Source organism: Trichoderma atroviride, chromosome 1 (assembly GCF_020647795.1).
Source record: "Trichoderma atroviride chromosome 1, complete sequence".
Classification (NCBI taxonomy): domain Eukaryota; kingdom Fungi; phylum Ascomycota; class Sordariomycetes; order Hypocreales; family Hypocreaceae; genus Trichoderma; species Trichoderma atroviride.
The window spans coordinates 1,644,857-1,664,938 of NC_089400.1; the positions used below are offsets into that span (position 1 = coordinate 1,644,857).

The window sequence follows — 20,082 nt, forward strand, 5'->3', positions numbered from 1 at the left end:
GCATTAATACATGCCAGCTGAAAGTATAAGTAACGGTCACGTTTTTTCAACGGCTCAATCTGCGCAAAAGGCAGCGGCGGCATCTCGCCAGAATGGGAATGGCGCTCGGATCCAGCAGATCATTCTTCGGCGTTTGAGTACGCACATATGCTCTCACTCCAGTTGCAGATACGGATTTGCCCGCAGATGGAGACGTGTGGCTGTTTTACCACTTCATGGCAGCAGGTTGGCTGGGGACTAGCAGCTATAGCAGCATTCACATGTCGACCCAATTGGCCTCCATTGCAACTGTCTACGAGACCGCGAGCTTCGGATGTGGCTTCGGTGCTCTTCCGCTTGAGCTGGCCCCAGCCAGCCCCAGCAATTATTACGTATTGCCGGCAGGGCAGGGCCTCGATCCAATTGATTTCACGGCTGACGTACAAGTGCGGTGCTCCTTGCAGGATAAACCGCCTACTGTCGATGCGGAGCTCGACACAAGGTTGGCGCTACGGTCTGCTAAGAGCTCGGTGGTGTATGAGAGAGAGGGCCAGCACCGCAATTTGGAATGCCTCGTATTATCAATCAGGATCGAGACGATCATAAAGAGGCAGCAAATAGCCCGTGTGCTGGATCGCAGAAATGTCCGTGTTATAAGGCAGCTGAGACGGAGAGAATTCTTCGCAGGGCCCTTAGTCCGTACCTAACCTTATTTGTTGTAGCCATCAATGGCAAGTAGTAATTGCCGTCACGCTGCTGATGCGCTACCTGTAAAAGAAAAAAAAAGGAGCCTGGAGAGCTTGACGTGCAGACTCATGTAGCCAGCACGGAAACCCGCTCCCAATAAAAGCAACAGTGCCTGAGATAGCAGCGCGAGAGGCCGTACCTTTGGGTCTGCATGCAGGCGATTGGCATATTCATGCTCTCTTTGCAGATATTTTGATTTGTGGGCAGCAGTGGCTCCTCCAGCGCCTTCACCCCTCTCGCGCCTCTGGAACCCCTCGCCCCAAACAAGGCGCCCAACCACAGATCTGCCAACTCTCCAAGCCGACCTCATTCTCTCCCTGGATCCCAGACCCGAGCAAATCCTCTGCTCCCGCCCAGAACGCCCGGACTTGATCCTCTGAGCTGCCTCCGACTGCCCGCCGCAGCCGCCCGTGAATATCCTGCGCTTCCCACGCCATCCGCGCTCCCGCACCGAAAACAGCGATTCTCCGCAAGGGTCCCCCCCAGCTCTATAGTATAGCCTGTTGTTTGCTGCTCCGTCAATCAGCCTGCAGACGACCTCAACGTCGGCAAGCCAGGCTGAGCCGGTCAATCCTGTGTGAGAGCAAGGCTCAACTCGCGTCGCCTCGCCGCTCCCCCCATACTTGGGCCCTGCTTGCGTTGTACACCACTCCACTAGAGAGGCGCGCGAACAGAGGTCTACAAGTATGCTTCAGACACATGGCGGCCCCCAAGACAACCGTATGTTTGGAGTGTGATGCCAATCTGCAGACGCCGTGACTGATGCCCGTTCGATTTTCCAGGCACCGATAGCAGCTCGCGAGACGATGATAGAGGACATGACAGAGCCATGCACACTCTGTCGTTGCCCAAGAACCGCAGCACGGGAAACCTGCATCTATCGGCTGACCCGCCTGACCGCAGTCGATACCGAATGTCTTTTGAGGCTTCGTCGGCCGGCATCACGGACTACGACCCAATCACCAGGTTCGTCCCCTCCACGGCGGCGTGTTTTGCCCCAAGTCTTGGGCCACAGTAGCTCGCTTTTGTTTGCTGACCGCGCGCTCTGATCAGACCATCTCCTATTACCGACCACGAGCACGGCTTGGGACTCTCTGGCCTGCGCCGCATACGACAGCAGCACCCCCCTTCTCGAGCGCCGACCCTGCCCAGCTCAAATGCCTCTTCACGCAGCCCTTCGGTCGTCACGCTTACCCGGTCTACCTCCATGACCGCCATGTTGAGCAGCTACAGTACTACGGCGTTTGCGGGACCGCCCACGTCCCCCAGCTTCTCCGAAGACTTGTCACGATTTCCCTCCGAGTCCTTGCACTCCTTCTCCTTCGCGCATCAGTCGGAAGACTTTCTACACAACCGCCAGAATGTCCTGAAACGTTCCTTGGAGTTTATGAAGGACCGCATGGGTCTGTCCATGACCTCGACGCAAGCCGGCCTCGCTAGCGCCCAGGCCAGAGTTTCGGGCGACGTCGATGCGCAGCATATGCTGGAACTACTCGCGCGAGCCCAAGTCATAGGCGCTGGAAACCTGCCAAATCCCAATCCTTCAGCCATCGCTGCGCCGCCACTGACTGGCCCGGCCGACCTGCCTGCTGAGAATGTGTTTGAGAAGCAGTTTAGCCCGAGGGCGTCGATATCGGAATCGATAGCATCTGATCTCGCACATGCGAGTTTACAAAGAGTGACTACTCGCGACGACGAGTTGGGACCCACCGACAAGAGTGCAGCTATTGAAGCAAAACTGAAATCAGACGACTCAAATAGAACTCACCCTGATGACGGCGGACTCACTTTGAAGACGTCTGCGACAAGGCCTACGAGCTTGAAACGAACAATGACTGATACTCTAGGCATGGCTTTGCAGGATAAGTTGATGGATACAATGTCTCAACCTTTTCTTCCCGGCGAGCCGCTTTATGAAGAGCCTCTTTCTTCCCCGGTATCAACCCAGCCGGCCATGCCACTCAAAATGAGCTTCCCTACCGCCATCGGCCCCGCAGTGCATGGCCATACAAACAGATGGGTGCCGGCCGCGCAAGCCATCTTCACAACAGAGGCTAAGCCACCATGGACCATCTTGGCGGCCAATGATCTGGCTTGTCTGGTTTTTGGAGTTACAAAAGCAGAAGTGCGGAAGATGGGCATTCTGGAAGTGGTACAAGAAGAGAGAAGGGCGTGGCTCGAGAAGCGGCTTTTGCAGTTAAGTGATGCAGATATGGATGAGGACGGCGAGGGGGGGCCACAAGGCCACTCCGGCTGCTTCAGCTGCGTCTGCGTTGCTGGGTGGCAGATCGGGAATTACTGCCCAGCTCCTCAGCAAGCCCAGCTCGAGGTCACAGCCGTCGCAATCCCAGAGACGCGCCCAGACAGTTCACAGCGGAGACCCAAACCCTCCAGCTACGCGTACCAGCGGTCACCATCGCAACAACCTCTCGCGTGGCGTCTTACTGTGCGGTGACGTGGTTCCAATTCAGAAACGCAATGGCGCCACTGGATCGGCGAGCCTTTGGGTCAAGGAGAAACGCGTGGGGCTGATTTGGGTACTCGAGGAAATCCACGAGGACGTGGCTAATATCGTATTGGACGAAGAGGGTATCGTGCAGTCCGTTACGGGAGCAACCGAGCCAATTTGGGGCCCCAAGTCAATAAAACCGGGCTTTGATGTCGCGAAGCTTATTCCACGTATCCCACGACAAGGCATTGACCCGAACGAGGGCGAAATTGACTTTGCTCAGACCTCTCGAAGACGCTACTTTACGTGCCCAAACTCACACAAGTCGAACGTTCCGTGCGCCATTGAGCAAGTTCGCGGCAAACTAGAGTTGCGCGTTTCAACTTTCCCTCATATGGCGGGTATTGTTGTGGTGGAACCAGAAACGTTGAGGATTCGAAGCTCAAACTCTGTCTTCTCTGGCGCACTGTTTGGTTACGAAAAGCCCGATGGAATGCCTATATATTCCCTCATCCCCGACTTTGACAAGATTCTTGCCACACTTACCGAAGAAGACGGCCTCCAACTCTTGGACGGCATGGTAGTACCTGAGCACAGATTCCGCAGAGCAGCAGCCTTTTTCGCATTGAAAGAACAACGTCCCAACGCTGCCGCAGCATTTCTTCAACCTGACGGTATACCAGCAAGACACCGAGACGGCTCAGAATTGAAAATCGACGTGCAGATGCGCGTTGTTGAAAGCGAAAAACACACCGATATCATCGAAGAAAGCATCGAAGAAAGCGAATCAGAGACGGCAGAAACAAGCGATAGAGTGGGCTCTGTGTCACACTCAGAGATGGTCTTTGCCCTTTGGATAACCTACTCACGACATATCCACACTTCGCCTATGAATCTGAATATGGAGTCTGCCGACCATCCAGTGGTGTTGACCCCTCCTCATCAGCCCTCGCCAGGCCAGACTCCCGCACATACTCCGATGGAGATATTTTCTGATTCCGACGACGCCAAAACCGAGACTGCCCAGCAGCCAATATTATCAATGGCCTCTGCAATCCCGAAACAGCTCAAGGATGCCGCCCTTGATGCCGCCGCCAAGTTGACTGGACACGCCAAGCCAGAGCCACCAAAGGCAGCCGAAAAGCCAGAACCTGCCAAGGCAGATGAGCCTGACCGCAAAACTACCATTGACGATTACACCATCCTTGAAGACATGGGCCAGGGAGCCTACGGCCAAGTGAAACTTGCTCGGCACAAGACGACAGGCAAGAAAGTTGTGTTGAAATATGTGACTAAGCGTCGTATTCTCGTCGATACCTGGACTCGAGACAGGAAGCTCGGAACAGTCCCCTTGGAAATCCACGTCTTGAACTACCTACGAAATCCTGAATTTCGACACCCTAACATTGTGGAAATGGAGGGTTTCTTTGAGGATGATGTCAACTACTACATTGAAATGGCTCCGCATGGTCTTCCTGGCATGGACCTATTCGACTACATTGAGCTCCGCGCCAACATGGACGAGGCCGAATGCCGGAGTATTTTCGCTCAAGTTGCAAACGCTGTCCACTTCTTGCACACCAAAGCCATGGTTGTCCATCGAGACATCAAGGACGAAAACGTCATTCTCGATGGCGAGGGAAATATCAAACTCATCGATTTCGGTAGTGCGGCATACATCAAGAGTGGCCCCTTTGATGTGTTTGTGGGCACAATTGGTAAGTCTTTTCCATCCGCCGTGATTATCCCAGTAAGAAGATGCTAATCTCAAGTTTCTAGACTATGCTGCTCCCGAAGTCTTAGCCGGAAAACCTTATGGCGGAAAAGAGCAAGATGTTTGGGCTCTAGGCATTCTACTATACACCATTGTCTACAAAGAGAACCCCTTCTACAGCATTGATGAGATTATGGATCGAGACCTTCGCATCCCGTTTATACTCAGCGAGGACAGCATCGATTTGATCCGCTGTATGTTGAACCGAGATGTCAGCCAGCGATACACAATAGAACAGGTGCTGGATCACCCATGGTGCAAGGCACACCAACCCAAATAGAAAATGGCAATGGAGGAGGCAGAGAGGATCAAGGAATTTTTTTGTCATGAAGGGAAGACGGAACGAGAAAGGTGAATGAATATAGACCTTGGAAGGTCACGATAAGCACGGCGGCAAATTTTTTTTTTTTTTTTGGCCATGATACCCATGAAAGTGAAATTATACACATATATACTATGGAGTGAGAGAAGGGACAAGGAAGAAAGGAAGCGTTGGCCATTGAGGGGCGAGAGAGAATTTGGAGACGAATAAATACACAACATGTTTCCATATTGGAATGGTTATATGCGACAAAAAAGACTACACACACTTTTGATCACAAGCGACACATACTGGAAAGAGGCGTGGAGAGGACTTGGGGTTACTGCCCGTTACTCTCTCCCCACTTTCTTCTTCTTCTTCTGTCATACTCTTGTCCTATTTTTCCATCTTTATTTTTGTTAAGAAAAAGTGGCTTTTTTTTCAAATTATTTGGCATTATAAAACCAGCGCGAATTCTTTTTTTAGCATTGAGAGTCAAACAAATAAATAAGTAAACAAATACTGAACTATACAACCTTGAAAGCAAAAGCATAAAAACGCCTTCCCATTACGAATACCTCCCCTCTCTTTATTCCCTCATATTTTATTGAGAGGCTTCTCCTCTTTAAAAAGTTTGAGTTAATAAGCTTTTTAATGATAATTCAGCTCTGGGTTCGCCCGGAAATTGCACCGGCAGCGACACTCTGGCACAGGACACTCGACGTGCCTCGCAAACCACTCCCTCGCGTGATCCAAGTGTAGTACGTGCTCGCACCGGAGACAAAACGTAGGGAACCGGCTCGCCATGCGAGTCTCCTCCTTTTCTTCGGGCCGATCCGAGCGCGGCACGCCAACGACTTCATAGCAGAGAATGCACCGAGGAAGGTGTCTTCCGCAGTTGGGACAGCTCACGCCGGAGTTGATGCTCGTTGCGAGCATGGGATTGCGCGTCTCCATGGTAGACGAGGGGACCATGGGAGCCGCACCATGGTGGTTGGCGAGAGACGTGCTGGCGTCGCAGTAGACGCAGCGGAGGGCGACCTGGCGAGACGGGGGGCTTCAGCGCGGGGACTCCATCGCGCTTGGAACGCTTCGTGGACTCGACCTCAAACTTTGTTCGCTGGAAGAAGAAGCGGTGGCGTTGGAGATAGGCGCGGTAGGCGTTGCGCCATGCTCGGCAGCGGATATCGTCAATGTATCGTGGAGCGCAGATGGACATGACCAGCGTGGCAGTCTGGAAGTCGTTGAACTTTTCGACGTAGCGTGCAAATATGTCAACCATGGTATCTGTGATGCCAGTAAGGCAGATGGCCTCGATATCTCCCTCTTTCACAGCCCGAGAGACTTGTTCGCGGAGCCATGTGGTGAGTTGGTCGTCCGTAAAGTTACGGAACGCAACGTACGCTCTGTCTGCGAGAGGCAGGGAGGCCTGGTTAGCGATGATAGTCCAATCCCCCGTAGCTATCAGGGATGATATCGCCCGGAGGTACGGATCTGTCTTTGATGCAACTGCTTCATCGATATCTAGCTTCTCTTTGGGAACTTGATTGCCTTCTCGGCTTATGAGCTGCAAAGCCAGTGAAACAAAGAGCAGCTCTGGATGCGACGGGCTAGCATCTTTCAATATGTCAACGGCGAGCTGTGTGTCGCCTCTGAACAAAGCCCGAGATGCTGCCATTGTATGAATGCCAGCTGGGTACTCGGGATCTGCCTCTCGATCTAAGCCGCCGGGCTCATGATTCTGGGAATCTCCCCAACTGCATATTTCAAGACATAGCTGGCGGTGGTGAGGCTTCTTTGTCACAACACCATCGAACCTAGGTAGCTGGTTCTTCTTACAGTACGAGCCAATGTAGCGTTCCCACTGATTTGCATCGGGGACAGGGGCGCCAGCAGACAAGCGAGTGCCTGGAGTTCGGCCTATTAAGATGGAGTGATTAGATTGGGCGCCTTTTCAAGCCAGATAGAAGTGCTCACCCAAGTTGTTGGTCCAAATCGCATGCACGCCCAAGTAGCTAAGATCCATGTGAGAGAACACCATGCCGCTATCATCCGCAGCTCGTTCCGCATCTGGAATCTAGTTAGCAATCATGTAGAGAAAATCATGCCAATGCTTCGCAAAACTCACCACCGATCCAATCCCAAACAAAACGTTTCCAGGGATCATCAGATGTCACATTTCTATTGGTGACAGCATCGAACAAGTATTTCTCTTTTGCGCGTAATAACTTGACATGGTCGACTACACATTGCGCCTCTCTTGGGAGTCCCGATGAGGATGCAAGAGTGCCGAGAAGTGCCTCATGGATTTCGCTACAAGAGCCAATGCCATTAGAACTAATTGAGGCGGAGCCAGGTTTGCTATTTATTAGCCGCTTCACGTCTTTGGCATGTGGTCTGCCTTCGTCAGGCGAGCCAGGAATGGCGGTTTCCTCGCGCACATAGTTGCGTAAAATGCGAAGCTTCTCTGCGATCGTTTCAGCTTTATGGAAGGATTCCGGCAAGGGTGAAGTGATCTCATCAATGACTTCAACGGTAACCGATATCGGCGTTTTCGGATCGAGGGCTTTGTCAATGCTTGCCTCGATATTCACTTTATCCGGCCCAAAGACTGAAACCTCAGATAAACTATCTTCAATGATAATGGGAGCAAGCATTTTTGGAGCCTGTGCAGTTTCGAAATGCATTAAATCTTGATATGGAGTATTCTCTGGCCAAGTGTTAGTGCATCAGCAGTCAAGGTTTACAGAACCCAGCGAATAAATACCTTCGAGGCCACGATGAGGGGATTGCCAAGGCACAAGTTTGAAGATGTGATCAGCTGTATTAGACGGCTGTTCTAGGATATCAAACCCGCCGTTTGCGCGTAGCACCAGAAGTCTAGGCCGCAGAGCAGTTGAGCCCAACGTAACCCAGTCGAATGAGACAATCCGGTCATTCTTCCTAGAGTTATCGCGGTAAGAGACGTCCATCTCGTGCGATTTCTGCACCTTGAGAAGTTCAGGGCCTTCATGTGATACAACATCTGATGATGGAAGTTCCTTGTTCGTTTCCAGGACCTTGAGCTGTCCGTTACGGGATAACACGGCTAATAGACCACGACGGTCTCGGCAGTAGCGAAGAGAGCGAATGAGCGAGTGCTTCTCTTCAGCCGCTGAGTCGGAGTCTGTATCAACAACTGTATCAAGGCGTAAGGCTCCGCCCCAGGGTAATTCATCCTCCTCCACAGCTTGGGCATATACGTGAGAGGCGACAGGCCGAGAGGTTGCTCTTCGATCCCATATCATGACTCCTGGATGATCAAGAGCTGATGACGCAAAGTAATTTTGATCGGCATAATCAATTGCCAAATTGTTATTGCACTTTGTGTGAAAAGTGAGAGTGGCATTTGGATCTTGGTGGTAAAAGTAAGAAATTGTTTCATACGACAGCGTATAGGTTGATCTCCAGGTGAGAGAAATAGCAGCTGCACTTACCACGAAGGTCATGTATCCTGACACCTTGACCCTTAATACCAACTACCAGCACATTGGGGCTATCCTCAAAGAACTTGATGCTGGAAACAGATACGCTAGGCTCAGCTCTCTTGGGTTCTGAAAGGCTGCCCCAATTACTAGGAAATCCCTTGCTGCCAAGAGATACCACAGATGATAGGCGGTTGACATCCCACACCTGTAAACTCTGGTCCATCCGAACGCGATCCAAGCCTACTGCCAGCAGCCCAGTCGTGTTGAATGAGACAGCTTGGCAAGTGCGTGACATTTTAAGACCGAGCTCGATGTAGGCATTGGAGCTGTCGTCGATTCTCAAGAGGTTTATTATACCAGCTCCCGTACCAACAGCTAGCAGACTTGGATTCTCCGGAGACCAGTCATACGTCGTGAGGGGAGGAAAATCATCGTGCCTGCTGACCTTGGCATAATCAAACCTTCCCCCGCGCGCGTGGCCAGTGGGTTCATAGAGCTGAACAACCCGATGCTGCAAATTAATGTGCACAAAACTGTCCACAGAGGCCTTGGGAGACCACTTGACGAGCCCCGGCTCAGGGCGATCCATTTTGGTTACGACGTCGATAGGGATACTAGGTCATCAAAGTCGAGATGGTCGATGCTGCTGTCCTCATGAAGCCTCGGCTGTGGAACGTGGAAGACCAGAATCCTTTGAGGCAGAAATGCTGAATAGGCGATGGCTTTCAACGTAGAAATACCTCAGGCCGCCAAAGATGTCCTTGTATGGTGATGTGTTTTGATGTGGCTTGACGCTGCGGGTTGACCTAAGCGCATATCAGAGACGAGGTTCCGCTGCTAGCCATAGCAAGAGACGAGCTCAAGCTTGCCTTGAAGTTGCATGCCAAGACGCAGCAGTCTCGATATGGCGCTTTCGAGAATTGAAATATTATTGAAATAATAGAGAAGAGAAGGTGATAAAGAGAAGCGGGCGTGTTGATTTATGAGCTCCGGTAGATTCATCTTCTAAGAAGCTGGCGACGAGACAGAGAGCAATAGGCGTCATCTGATTGGCCGCAGCTAGCGCTACGGCGCTAATCCCAATTAGACTTTCGCCCCGATAAGATAAGCAAAAGTATTCCATACAGATAGATGCTTTTCGTTGATTTTCCTCTATTTCTTGCGCAAACCAGGCCTAAAAAGCTGGTTGTGACCACAAACATCTAAATTCGAGACGAGCAGCATCATCTTCACATTCATCGTGCCCATTCACTACGCATTGACTCTATTTGCAAAAATCTTACACATACTCTGCCCCAGCGATACCAGCAGAGTCGATCCACGATGGGAACCAAGCGCGAGTACGACGAGGTCGAGTCGCAAGGCGCAGATGGCAGCCATGGAGCGTCTGAAAAGAGGCACAAGTCCTACATTGGCCGAAAACGCCTGGCGCAGGAAGACTCCGGAGCCAAGAAGCGAATTCGAGCGATTGAAAGAAGTCTAAGACGAAATCAAGACATGCCGGTCAATGTGCGAATTGATTTGGAGCGCGAACTGGCGTCGCAGAAGCAAATCGTTGCAGACCAGGAATACAAGAGGAAGCGAAGCACAATGATATCTAAATATCACATGGTGCGGTTTTTCGGTGAGTCAAGTCCCTGACATTGATCTCATACTGCCTGCTTTATGGCCCTACCGCATCTACTAACTAACATCTTGGTAGAACGCAAGAAGGCTTCGAGATTAGTGAAGCAACTGAAACGAAAACTGGAGCAAGAATCGGACTCAAGCGAGGCAGACAAGATACGGCACGACCTTCATGTAGCTGAAGTCGACGAAGCATATACTCTTTACTTCCCCCATCTCGAAACATACGTCGGCCTATATAGCTCTACCGCTAAGAAAACGGACGAGGAGGAGACCGAGGAAGGCAAAGTCGCGGCTGCGAAGGCGGCTCTGGAGGCAGAGAGACCGCCAATGTGGTCGGTAATTGAGAAGGCCTTGGCCGACGGGATTCCTGCATTAGAACAACTGCGGGACCGCCGGTCGCCAGACGATAACGGGGAGGTTGATGATACACAGCCTCCCATCAGGCCGCCTTCAAACACTCCCGCACCACGACACAACAATGCCTCCCGGGCCAACAACGGCGCCCCTCGAAAGAAGCAAGAACAGCCGCAGCGATCGGCTAAGGCCCCGGAGCCAGCATCCAGCCACGGCGACAAGGAACAGCACCCGGATCTCAACCGCAGAGAGAGGAGAAAGCTAATGCGAGAGGCCCTCGCGGCGGCCACCAATGACGAGGATGACGAGAATGGCGACGGCGGCTTTTTCGAGGGCCTCTAAGGCATGCAGCTGCAGGAGTCTCGCCATGCACACCCGGGCTACGAAGTAGATAGATGAATACCCCCTCAATATTGGGCCTGGACAGACTCAAGCTAGTCTGTCTTGGCCGCCTCTTACCAGTAGTGGCCATTTCGCACATGAAATTGGCACGGCGCCGTATCGCGCTTCGATAGATGCAAGCATTTAGCGTTGTTCTTTTTCACATTGGCTCGCCTCGCCTCGCCTCCCTCCAGAGGACCTCCTGCTTTTTGACTTGTTTGTAGAGATGACAATGTGTACATCGCTGCCTAGTACTTACAGGCAGGCCCAAGGCGGCCCCCACCAGCTCGCAGGCGCCCAAACGGCACATCGGGCCAATCAAGTGGTGCTGAGCCCAGAGTTTAAGCCCAGCCAACTAACAAGACTTACGCGAGGCTTCATTGTTTGGGAGTAGCCCAGGCCGAGGGCTTCATTCATCCCGTGTTGCATGAACAAGGCTGCTTCTGATTGCTGTGTTTCCGGGCATGTGCTGGCAGCCCTTCTCTCCCATATATACTGCTGTTCGTCCGTTTGCGTCTGCCCTCCACCAGCTTGGATTCTGCGCCAGCATCTACAGAGCTCCGAGTTCCAGCCGCATACGCGCCCACATACATAACTGTGTATTACTTCCAGCTACATCTCCTCATCCCCTCTATTTATCCCACTTCTCATCTCGCTCGCATCTTGCCTCAACTCCCTTCACCCAGCAGTCCACAGACGGTACGGACCCCGCCATGGACAACGACAATGATGCCAGCGTCATGCCAGTGCCGTGGGGTCGCCTCAAGGCCTGGATCGAAGCCCAAGAACAGGCAGAGGAGAGCGGCTTCAACTCCGATCCGCCATCAAAGGCGCAGGTCGCGGCGCTCTCTCACGTTGTCGACTTCTTGGACGGGCCGGAGCCGACTGCCGAGATGATTGGCAAGCTCGACTATGTGAGCGAGCTAATGCGTGAGTCGTCCTTGTATTTCTCATTCACCTAGAGACACCCAGAAAAAAAGATGTGCTTGAAAAAGGAATATCATACCGAGGGGGGACTTATAAAAAAAAAAATAAAAATAAAAAAAAAAAAAAAAAAAAAAAAAAAAGAGAGAGAACAAGAAACACTAGAACTCAGTAGCTAATTCGTCTTTTCGAGAGGAAATGCAGAGCTCGCCCAGAACAAACAGGTTGCTCCTCCAAAGTTCGAAGAATTGACGCCCATAGACGTCCCCGTTGACGGCGTCTTCTCGAAACGATTCAGAACAGTCTGTTACCTTCCTGCTGCTAATAACAAGCAATTTCCCTGCTTGGGCCACGGACTCTACGACGGCGGACAAGCTCCGCTGTGGAAGTCGAAGAAGGTAAGGCCATAGTGCCCCTCTTTATATATGTCTAATATAATTGAGTCGAAGAGGGTTAACGGTAATCGTTTTTCACAGCTATCCAAACAGTACGCAGCCAAATGCGCATACAAGTATTGGAAAGCTCATTCTGGAGCTTCTACTTCCAGCAATGGCGGTGTCCGCTTGGCAAGTAACAGCAATGGCAATAACAATGCCCGCGTCCGTTCCAACTCGTCTGCAAAAGCTCGGGCACCCTCTGGCAGCGCCCCTGGTACATCACCGTCATCAAGCACTGGCGACCTCACGACTGTCGAGGACACAGACTTCTACGACAGTGAAACACTCCCATCCCTTCTGGACCAAGTCAAACGAGAAACAGCCTATTTGAAGCTCGGCTATCCCAACTTTGAGATTTGGGCTGACGAGGAGAGCCCGGGGGCGTTTGCTGGGAAGCCCGTTTTTAGGAACAACAGCACCATCCCGGCGGACATGGGCCATGTCAAAGGCGCTCTCACAAGGGCCCTGGCGAAGGAGCTCATGGCTGAAGCGGTACTGAAATTCTGTCAAACTTACCGGAAACGAAAGGAGGGCCTTGTGAATACTTGGCGTGAGTAGAGCTCTGTATTTTCGGCGGTTTGGATAGAGTAGCTGCTATAGCTGCTAGCTCCCTTGGGTAGCTGGACTGGAGCATTAGCTCTGATATCATAGGTTTTGAATAACATGGGAATTTAATAATAAAAATTGCTTTATGATGATGGCAGTGCATTCTTCGTTATATCTTATAATTTCTCTAATCACCACTATCGCCCTCTTCCCCTGCCTCCTCTTCCCCTCCCACCCCCTCTATGTCCTTTCCCAGGAGGGACCCTTCCCTTGATTCCTTCAGGAAGACTTAAAAGCCTCTCGCCCTCCTCCCAAAGGACTCCAACGTCAATATTCCTCCCGGCAACTTTCTTAAAGTATGCAGTACCCAACACTCCATCCTGCCCACCCTCCGTCAGCAAAACCCCGTTATCACTCCTCCACCACTGAATGCCGTCCTGCAGACTCTTCTCCACGTCGATTTCAATCACCAGCTCCGCATCCTTTCTCATACCACTCATGACGCCCTCCTCCGGCGTCCCCGTCGAGCAGTGAATGTGATTCCGCCCCATGACCTTCAACCCTCCGGACTCTTCAATGGCCGGCCAAAAGGCAAAGTACGTCCCGTGGATGACTCTGGGCGGCACGTTGCCTGCCTCGAGGGTGATGGGCTCGAGGAGGGCGGCTGACTCAATCTTGACAGAGTGTCCCTGGTTGGCGCGGATGACGTAGTGAGCAGGCGTGGATGCCTCTTCCGAGGGCTCAGCGACAAGTGTTGTCTTCAGCTTCATCGTGAAGCGCTGTTTTTCGTTGGAGGCAACGACTTCTTTGATCTCAGCCAATGTGACTTTCAGAGACCGGATTGGACCCCAGTTCAGCTGTATATAGTTTAGAAAACCGTCTCTCCCTCTCAAATAAGATTTTCATCATGAAACAAAACTCACCACCTCGTCAAGAGCCGCAAATCCCTCCGCATCAAGCTTGATACCAGCATTCTCAGCCTGATGCCTCAACAGCTTCGAAAGCGCCTTTGAAACAAGCACCTCTCTGTTCTGGCTACCTCCTCCTCTGCCTCCACGGCCACCACCGCCGCCGCCTCGTGACTTCTTGCCGCCCGAGTATTTCTCTTCCAGCGCGAGATTAGCAGCGGTGCTCGACCCGTCTTCTTCCAAAGCACTCATTTCGCTCGTGTAGTGAAGGCGTTTGCTCCTTGTTGCTGTTTGATGAGACGTCCTAGAACCGAGTTGACGGCGCTGGTTTGCTGTAAAATTCTGCCGCCTCGGATGACGACCCTTGGCAGTGAGATTACGAAATGAAAGTTGAGATTGCTTCTGAATAAAAGAGAAGCCGCTGGCCAGTTCTATTGACAGATATCTGGACAAGATATTCATTCGCTTTTTGAGTTCAAATCCAGGTACAAGAAGCTGCCTTAGTCTGTGTCTGCCTCACAAGTCCTATGGCTCCAGTCATAGAATCGGCGTGACTCAGCAGGCTCAACTGGCTGCGCCTGCCTAAAAGCCAACCACGAGAAAACCATACGCCACATTTCCTCACACTACCAGCACAAATCAAAGAGACAATCATCCATCCATCCACTCAAGGTCAAGAAAAAAAGGTAGTTGTTATTATAAAAAATTTGCACACGCGCATCGATGCTATCTTTTGTTTCGCTCCCTTAGAGAAAAAAGAAACACCAATCACAAGAATCCACAAGAAATAAATAAAAAGAGGTATCGTATCTCTACGCCCTGTCCCCCCCTGTCCCAATATGACTTCACGGCCTGCCTTACAACCAAATCCACTCCCTTAAGAAAAAGAAACAAGTTAAACTCTTCTAAAATAATCAAACAATCAAAACTCCTCTCTTCGCCTCCAAAAGAAACAAGAACAGAAAAGGATGTGGTCTAGGCCACAAAGCACCAACCCTCTCAGAAAAAAATGCTTTTTAAATGCTCGCAAGCAGAACCAGATAATACACGCTTTATGAATGATATAAAAAACCAAAAAAAAAAAAAAAAAAATTGAACAAGAATGAAATGAAGAACAAAGAGAAGTTGGCTCCGTGAAGGAAGTCGAAGCAGGCCGTCCGTCGTTAGGTCGTCAAGCCAGTGGTTCTCGAAAGGAAATAAGCGGCATGTAATGTTTGATGATTGAACAAAGGAGAATAATGAGAGACAGTATGACAGAGAGAGGGAGTGTGTGAGAGTGTGTCAAAATATGACAACAGTATTAGACTTGGACATAGTGAAAGGGTTAATGAGAGGTCAAAGAAATGACAGAAAGAGAAAACGCTCGCAGATGGATTATGTATGGTACAGATCATGAAATCTAAACATGTTGGTTTGTTGTCGTTGACGGTCATCTCAAGCCGTTGGAGGCGGTTGTCGAGGAGGCCGGGATAGCCAAGTTATCCCGATTCGTCCGACGGATTTGCAGACTGCTGGTTCGATTCTGCAAGGACTGGTAGGTGGAGGTATGGTTAGATGAGCCATGTTGAACGGATAGATGCCGTGAGAGACGGTTTTCACTAGGCCTCTCAGGGCCAGTCTCGACGCCTTCAGGCAGCGATCTCTCCAAGAATCTCCTGGTTGTAGGCGTGGCGGAAGTAGACGGAACAGTTAGACGAGATGGTTGCAGGCCGGAAGTCAATAATCGTCGTCGGCTAAGGGCTGATGGAGCCTGTGGAGTGTTGACCTCGGGCAGCAGGGTTGGAGCATCGGAAACATAGGGATATTCTCTGGTGCTTCCTCGAGTCCCATTCACCTCGGTGATGGCGCGGGATGGAGCTCTGAATCTAGCCCCTTCATCTTCCTCACCGACAGTACCTCGACGGTTACGGACGAGAAATGAGGTTCTTCGACCGCCCTCATCAGATTCATCACCCGCTAGTCGTCGACTCCGCAAGAGAGCAGTCGATTTCCTGCCGTCTTCCGCCTCCTCTGTCACCGCTCGACGGGCGCGCGATATGACAAGGGAGGCTCGACGAGCAGCCGACATTGCATCGTGAGGAGTCGCAGGAGTAGACGCAGAGGCCCGAGGACTAGTCAGAGGGTTCCCGTTCAACATCATGCTTCGTCGCTCTTCATATTTAGATGTAGCTCTCGGGCTGCTGATGATTTGCGTAGCTTGTTCAGGCACGACGCTGGAGCGACGAGAAACCGAATAGGTCTTGCTGTTCATCATGGTTGGAGTCTTTGGGGGCTCCGGGTGCGAACTGGGGCTCCGGGTTGAGCTCAGCTGTGTAGTTACCACCTGCGGAACAGTCACTGTAGGCCTTGCCGAGTCTTCGCCGAGGGCGATGCAGAGTTCTGTCAGGCTACGACAGACGCTGTCCGTCCTGCGGCGAAGCTGACGATCTGTAATTGCAGGTCCGCCGCCGCCGCTGACTACGCTGACAGAGCCTGATATGGGGCCAGGCTGACCAGGCGTACCCATCATGGAGGATAAGGCAAGAGCATCGTTCGCAGCTGTTTCAAGCGCGCGGTACACGTCTGGACTGAGAATTGTCTTGATTTTACCGAGTGCTGAATGCAAGTTCGAGTGCGCCTCTCGTCCATGCGACGAAGTAGAGCTGCCGGCATCTGTCTGTTGGCCGGCTGCCGATTTTCTGGGAGAGACCGACATGGTAGTGACCGTCGTTGTAGCTGTTGGTGGCCTGTCTTCTGAAGATTTGATCAGCGCGGCTGCAGAGGTAGGTGGTAGCTTTCCAGTCAATTCGAGACGATGGATTCGCGATTTCAGATCGTCCAGCTCGTCCCAGACTGTAGACGGTGCGTTAGTCGACGTGGTTGACTCGGTTCCGTCAGCAAAATTACCAGCATCAGGCTCATCATCCTCATCCTGCATCTCAAAAGACCGGTTTAAAGGTGATGGGTTATAGGCCTTGGTGTGGCTTTGAACAAGCACAGTGGCTTTATGTGTCGGTGAGCGTGCCGAGCTGGAGGAAGCTGAATCAACAACAGAAGACTTTCTTCTATTATAAAACGAGTTCTCCGCAGCCTGATCTTGATAACCCGCAGACCGGGGTGTCATGAGCGAAGGACGAAGGCCCGAACTGCTGGCTCTAGAGGAGCTGTCTTCAGAGGGACGAGAGGACGTGGCCTTGTCTCTCAGCTGGCTGCTGCGATAAGCGCTGCTCCGTGCCACTTCGCTTGTTAATTCATCTTCGTATCTGACAGATCGACGACGTTCCCGATCCTGTTGATCAGAGAGCCTGCGGCTCACGGAAGGCGGGGAAATGGGGTAATAAGAGGTAGCGGCATGTGAAAGTGGGCGCTGACTAGAGGTACGGCTAATTTTGTACTGTAGAAAAACGTCTGTTAGAATCTGAGCCGTGTATAAAAAAGATGATGCATATGATGCATATTTCGTGTTGTGAGAGCGGGTAACAACGGGCTTATATCCTGAGTTCTAACAACTATAGTCATATCAAAGGAAATAGCATAAATGAGATGACAGTAAGAAAAGGCGATGCATCACTAAATCAAACACATTTTCACTTGGGTATCGTAGAATAGTAAAAAAAAAATCCTCAAGAGCTGTTTTTCTTTTGCTTTTCTTTCTTTTTCTCCTTTTACTTACCGTAATAGGTCTATCGTTGGCGGTGTTAGTTTCTGAACTTCGAGCTGCCTCTTCAGAAGCAATTTTAAGAAAGACATCGCCCGTATCATCGCCGCCGTTGGCACCGTGCCTAGAACCCGGGGGGCTCCGTTGTTCGAAGAAATCGCCGTCCGAGGCGCGAAGGGTGTGGTCGTCGGTTGAGTCGATGTATCGGTCTTCCGCATCGTAGCCACGAGAGCTGTAACTCATGTCGTCGTCGGTGGAGCTCTTGCGAGAGCCCGACGATCGGATGCCCCGAGTGGGCGGTAACCGAGAAGCGATCGAGGGCGTTGGCTGTCCGGCAGTGGCGTTGTTTACCAGGGGCTTATAAGAAACAGGTGGACGCTGCTGCGACTGGTCTTGATTTTCATCTGAAAGACCCGCGGAGGGCAGCGGTTTGGAGGCTGGCAGATCCCGCTGCGTTTGCGTTCGCTCCCTGGTGGTCGGTTTGGGATCCGATGGTCGCGTGGTGGGAGAGATGGCCTCGTCGATGGTTGGGTAGCGTGCGCTGAGTGAAGTGCGCGGACCCTCGGGCGTCACTGCGCCGTTGGCGTTGGAGCTGCGAGATGACGCTGGCAGCCGGCGAGTGGACTGCCTCAGGGAGGATGAGCGCGCGACGCCGGTGGTTGTTTTTGCAGACTGCGAAGCCTCGCTGGCCAGGGAATCGGGATACGACAAGGGGCGCCTGACTCTGCGGATCTGCTCGACGGCCGGTGGCTTGATGGTGGTTTGGTACGATGCTCGAGGGCGCAGGTTCGGACGCGGCGGCGATGCTAGCTTTTCGGACGCGGGCGGCGCCTGGCGATTGCGCGCAGCTGCAGACGAGGCCAAGATCTTTGTCGAAACCGGGTCCGATCGCGTCTTGAGCCTGTCTCTGGGGGCGACGTCTGACTGCGAGGCGGCTGAGACGCTCGAGGCCACAGGGGGCGCGAGCTGTCGAGAGGAGAGGCCCAGCGACGATTTCGCGACGGGCGGCAGGGGCTGCGAATGCGACGAGGCGGCCGATCCGCTCTTGATGTCGGCGAAGCGGAAGGACGGCAGCTTGGAGGAATTGTGGCTCTGGCGGTGCGAGTGCAGGTTGGACGAGGGGCCGGTGATGCTCGCTGCGGATGAACCTGCGAGTGATTTGCCTGGGAGGCTGGCGGCAGTGGAAGCCGCCTGGCCGTAGCGAGCCGTAGTGAAACTAGCAGTCTCTGTCATGTTCGCGCCGGGCAGCTGTACCGGTACTGGGCAGTGCAGCGACGGGTGGTCCTAGCAGCGTGTACTCGTACATGCGACAGCGGGAGATGGCGTCTCTCTCATCAGCCACAGCGCAAGCCTAAAAAAAAAAAAAACAAGTAGAAAAAAAGAAAAGAAAGCCGAGACAAGGGCAAGTCTATCTGCGCCAGATAGATTTCGAAAGTTTCAAGTCTCGGGCGTGGGATCTGCCCGATCTATCGGACACGCTTCGACTTCTGTCCCAGCGCCTGGCTGCACTGCACGCGGGAATTGCTCGAAAATTTGGGGATCAATATCTTTTGGGGGGCGCTGCTTGCCGAGGACGGTTCGAATTTGCACACTTGCAATACCTAGACGCCCCTTGCTTTCATAGCATGGCAGCTGGGCAGGGGTCCGTCTCAATAGCGAGACAGGAAAGAAAGCAAAAAAAAAAAAGAAGCGAGCTGAGCAAGCGCCCTGTAGACGAGGCAGAGCGTAAGAGTGGCTGTTCGGAAGGGATATACGGCAAGACTCATCCGCCAACAGCGCAAAAGCCCCAGCTGGGTGTTGGAAGGAGGGTATGAAGGTATGAAGTAAGGAGAAGGCCGGAAGACCAGCTGCGAGTCGAGCTTTTTCTTGGCTGAGCGAAATGCAAGCAGGAGACTGGAGTTGGAATCACGGTGAGCAGCGCGCAACGCCTGAAGGGAGGGGAACGCGAGGGGGGGGGCAGCGGCCCTGGACGTTGAACAGCATGCAGCATAAACCAGGCTAGACAAGCATCGGCGGTCCCCTGCGCTGGACATTGGAGGAGGGCGGATGGCCTGTTGTGCGGATGCAGGGCGAGCGAGATACAAACAACACGAAGTCGGATTTGATATCACTCCTGCGTAGTCGATGCTGCGAGCGAGACGCTGGCCCCAGGCAAACGGCCGTTGGAGGATCCGGGTCTAGCCAAAGGCTCTGGGTCCGGGCAAACGCGACATGATGCAATGGAAGCCTTCGCGGTGGAGGCGATTCCCGCCGCCCTTCTCCATCCTCTACAGTACTTGCAGTGTCTACGGAGCCTGCCATGCATGTCAAGGGAGCTGAATGATTCGGCTGCGTTGCTAGGGCCGTGGGGCAGGTCTCGCTGTGCTGGCTTGATGAGTATCCATGAGTATCCCCAACCTCTTAGACGACGTCGAGAAGGCCGGCAATATGCACGCGGATGGGGTCTGCCGACGCAGCAAATCTGGTTCCACGGCGGTGATCATGGGAACATGCCACTGAGTGAGATTTGCTTCCCCATCCACCCACCCTTTAGGCCTACAGTAGGCGCC

General features: G+C 52.5%; 6 protein-coding genes across 6 annotated transcripts; 3 read left to right on the plus strand and 3 right to left on the minus strand.

Moving 5' to 3' along the window:
* On the plus strand, positions 1-5,704 carry TrAtP1_000638 (uncharacterized protein). The gene is made up of 4 exons (XM_066110667.1): positions 1-1,446; positions 1,509-1,692; positions 1,780-4,893; positions 4,955-5,704. Exons 3-4 carry the CDS (start codon positions 2,931-2,933, stop codon positions 5,227-5,229), a joined length of 2,238 nt encoding a protein of 745 aa, XP_065966740.1. The 5' UTR covers positions 1-1,446; positions 1,509-1,692; positions 1,780-2,930; the 3' UTR covers positions 5,230-5,704.
* Positions 5,705-9,704, minus strand: TrAtP1_000639 (uncharacterized protein). Its single transcript, XM_066110668.1, has 6 exons — positions 9,587-9,704; positions 8,727-9,523; positions 8,018-8,644; positions 7,379-7,960; positions 7,228-7,320; positions 5,705-7,170 (listed from the first exon to the last, which is right to left on the minus strand). The coding sequence occupies exons 2-6, from the start codon at positions 9,304-9,306 to the stop codon at positions 6,110-6,112; spliced, it is 2,943 nt and encodes a 980-aa protein (XP_065966741.1). The 5' UTR covers positions 9,307-9,523; positions 9,587-9,704; the 3' UTR covers positions 5,705-6,109.
* Positions 9,705-9,883: 179 nt separating this feature from the next.
* Positions 9,884-11,299, plus strand: TrAtP1_000640 (uncharacterized protein). Its single transcript, XM_014090659.2, has 2 exons — positions 9,884-10,341; positions 10,420-11,299. Exons 1-2 carry the CDS (start codon positions 10,041-10,043, stop codon positions 11,040-11,042), a joined length of 924 nt encoding a protein of 307 aa, XP_013946134.2. The 5' UTR covers positions 9,884-10,040; the 3' UTR covers positions 11,043-11,299.
* A 144-nt stretch (positions 11,300-11,443) lies between these two features.
* TrAtP1_000641 (uncharacterized protein) lies at positions 11,444-13,138 on the plus strand. The gene is made up of 3 exons (XM_014090660.2): positions 11,444-12,011; positions 12,210-12,403; positions 12,482-13,138. The coding sequence occupies exons 1-3, from the start codon at positions 11,546-11,548 to the stop codon at positions 12,998-13,000; spliced, it is 1,179 nt and encodes a 392-aa protein (XP_013946135.2). The 5' UTR covers positions 11,444-11,545; the 3' UTR covers positions 13,001-13,138.
* Positions 13,139-13,185: 47 nt separating this feature from the next.
* TrAtP1_000642 (uncharacterized protein) lies at positions 13,186-14,424 on the minus strand (the record flags this gene model as incomplete). The annotated part of the gene is made up of 2 exons (XM_014090661.2): positions 13,912-14,424; positions 13,186-13,845 (listed from the first exon to the last, which is right to left on the minus strand). Exons 1-2 carry the CDS (start codon positions 14,356-14,358, stop codon positions 13,186-13,188), a joined length of 1,107 nt encoding a protein of 368 aa, XP_013946136.2. The 5' UTR covers positions 14,359-14,424.
* A 105-nt stretch (positions 14,425-14,529) lies between these two features.
* Positions 14,530-19,690, minus strand: TrAtP1_000643 (uncharacterized protein). Its single transcript, XM_066110669.1, has 3 exons — positions 17,549-19,690; positions 16,783-17,269; positions 14,530-16,728 (listed from the first exon to the last, which is right to left on the minus strand). The coding sequence occupies exons 1-3, from the start codon at positions 18,764-18,766 to the stop codon at positions 15,326-15,328; spliced, it is 3,108 nt and encodes a 1,035-aa protein (XP_065966742.1). The 5' UTR covers positions 18,767-19,690; the 3' UTR covers positions 14,530-15,325.
* Positions 19,691-20,082: the final 392 nt, after the last annotated feature.

Excerpts from the sequence above, each read along its gene's own strand:
- TrAtP1_000640 (XM_014090659.2), top strand. The coding sequence starts at position 10,041 with ATGGGAACCAAGCGCGAGTACGACGAGGTCGAGTCGCAAGGCGCAGAT. Across the intron at positions 10,342-10,419 it reads TCACATGGTGCGGTTTTTCG|AACGCAAGAAGGCTTCGAGA; the intron begins GTGAGTCAAGTC and ends ACATCTTGGTAG.
- TrAtP1_000643 (XM_066110669.1), bottom strand. The coding sequence starts at position 18,766 with ATGACAGAGACTGCTAGTTTCACTACGGCTCGCTACGGCCAGGCGGCT. Across the intron at positions 17,270-17,548 it reads CCAACGATAGACCTATTACG|TACAAAATTAGCCGTACCTC; the intron begins GTAAGTAAAAGG and ends GTTTTTCTACAG. Across the intron at positions 16,729-16,782 it reads GGATGATGAGCCTGATGCTG|TCTGGGACGAGCTGGACGAT; the intron begins GTAATTTTGCTG and ends CACCGTCTACAG.
- TrAtP1_000641 (XM_014090660.2), top strand. The coding sequence starts at position 11,546 with ATGTGCTGGCAGCCCTTCTCTCCCATATATACTGCTGTTCGTCCGTTT. Across the intron at positions 12,012-12,209 it reads CTATGTGAGCGAGCTAATGC|AGCTCGCCCAGAACAAACAG; the intron begins GTGAGTCGTCCT and ends GAGGAAATGCAG. Across the intron at positions 12,404-12,481 it reads CGCTGTGGAAGTCGAAGAAG|CTATCCAAACAGTACGCAGC; the intron begins GTAAGGCCATAG and ends CGTTTTTCACAG.
- TrAtP1_000638 (XM_066110667.1), top strand. The coding sequence starts at position 2,931 with ATGCAGATATGGATGAGGACGGCGAGGGGGGGCCACAAGGCCACTCCG. Across the intron at positions 4,894-4,954 it reads TGTGTTTGTGGGCACAATTG|ACTATGCTGCTCCCGAAGTC; the intron begins GTAAGTCTTTTC and ends TCAAGTTTCTAG.
- TrAtP1_000639 (XM_066110668.1), bottom strand. The coding sequence starts at position 9,306 with ATGGATCGCCCTGAGCCGGGGCTCGTCAAGTGGTCTCCCAAGGCCTCT. Across the intron at positions 8,645-8,726 it reads CAGGATACATGACCTTCGTG|ATCCAAATGCCACTCTCACT; the intron begins GTAAGTGCAGCT and ends TTTACCACCAAG. Across the intron at positions 7,321-7,378 it reads TGTTTGGGATTGGATCGGTG|ATGCGGAACGAGCTGCGGAT; the intron begins GTGAGTTTTGCG and ends ACTAGATTCCAG.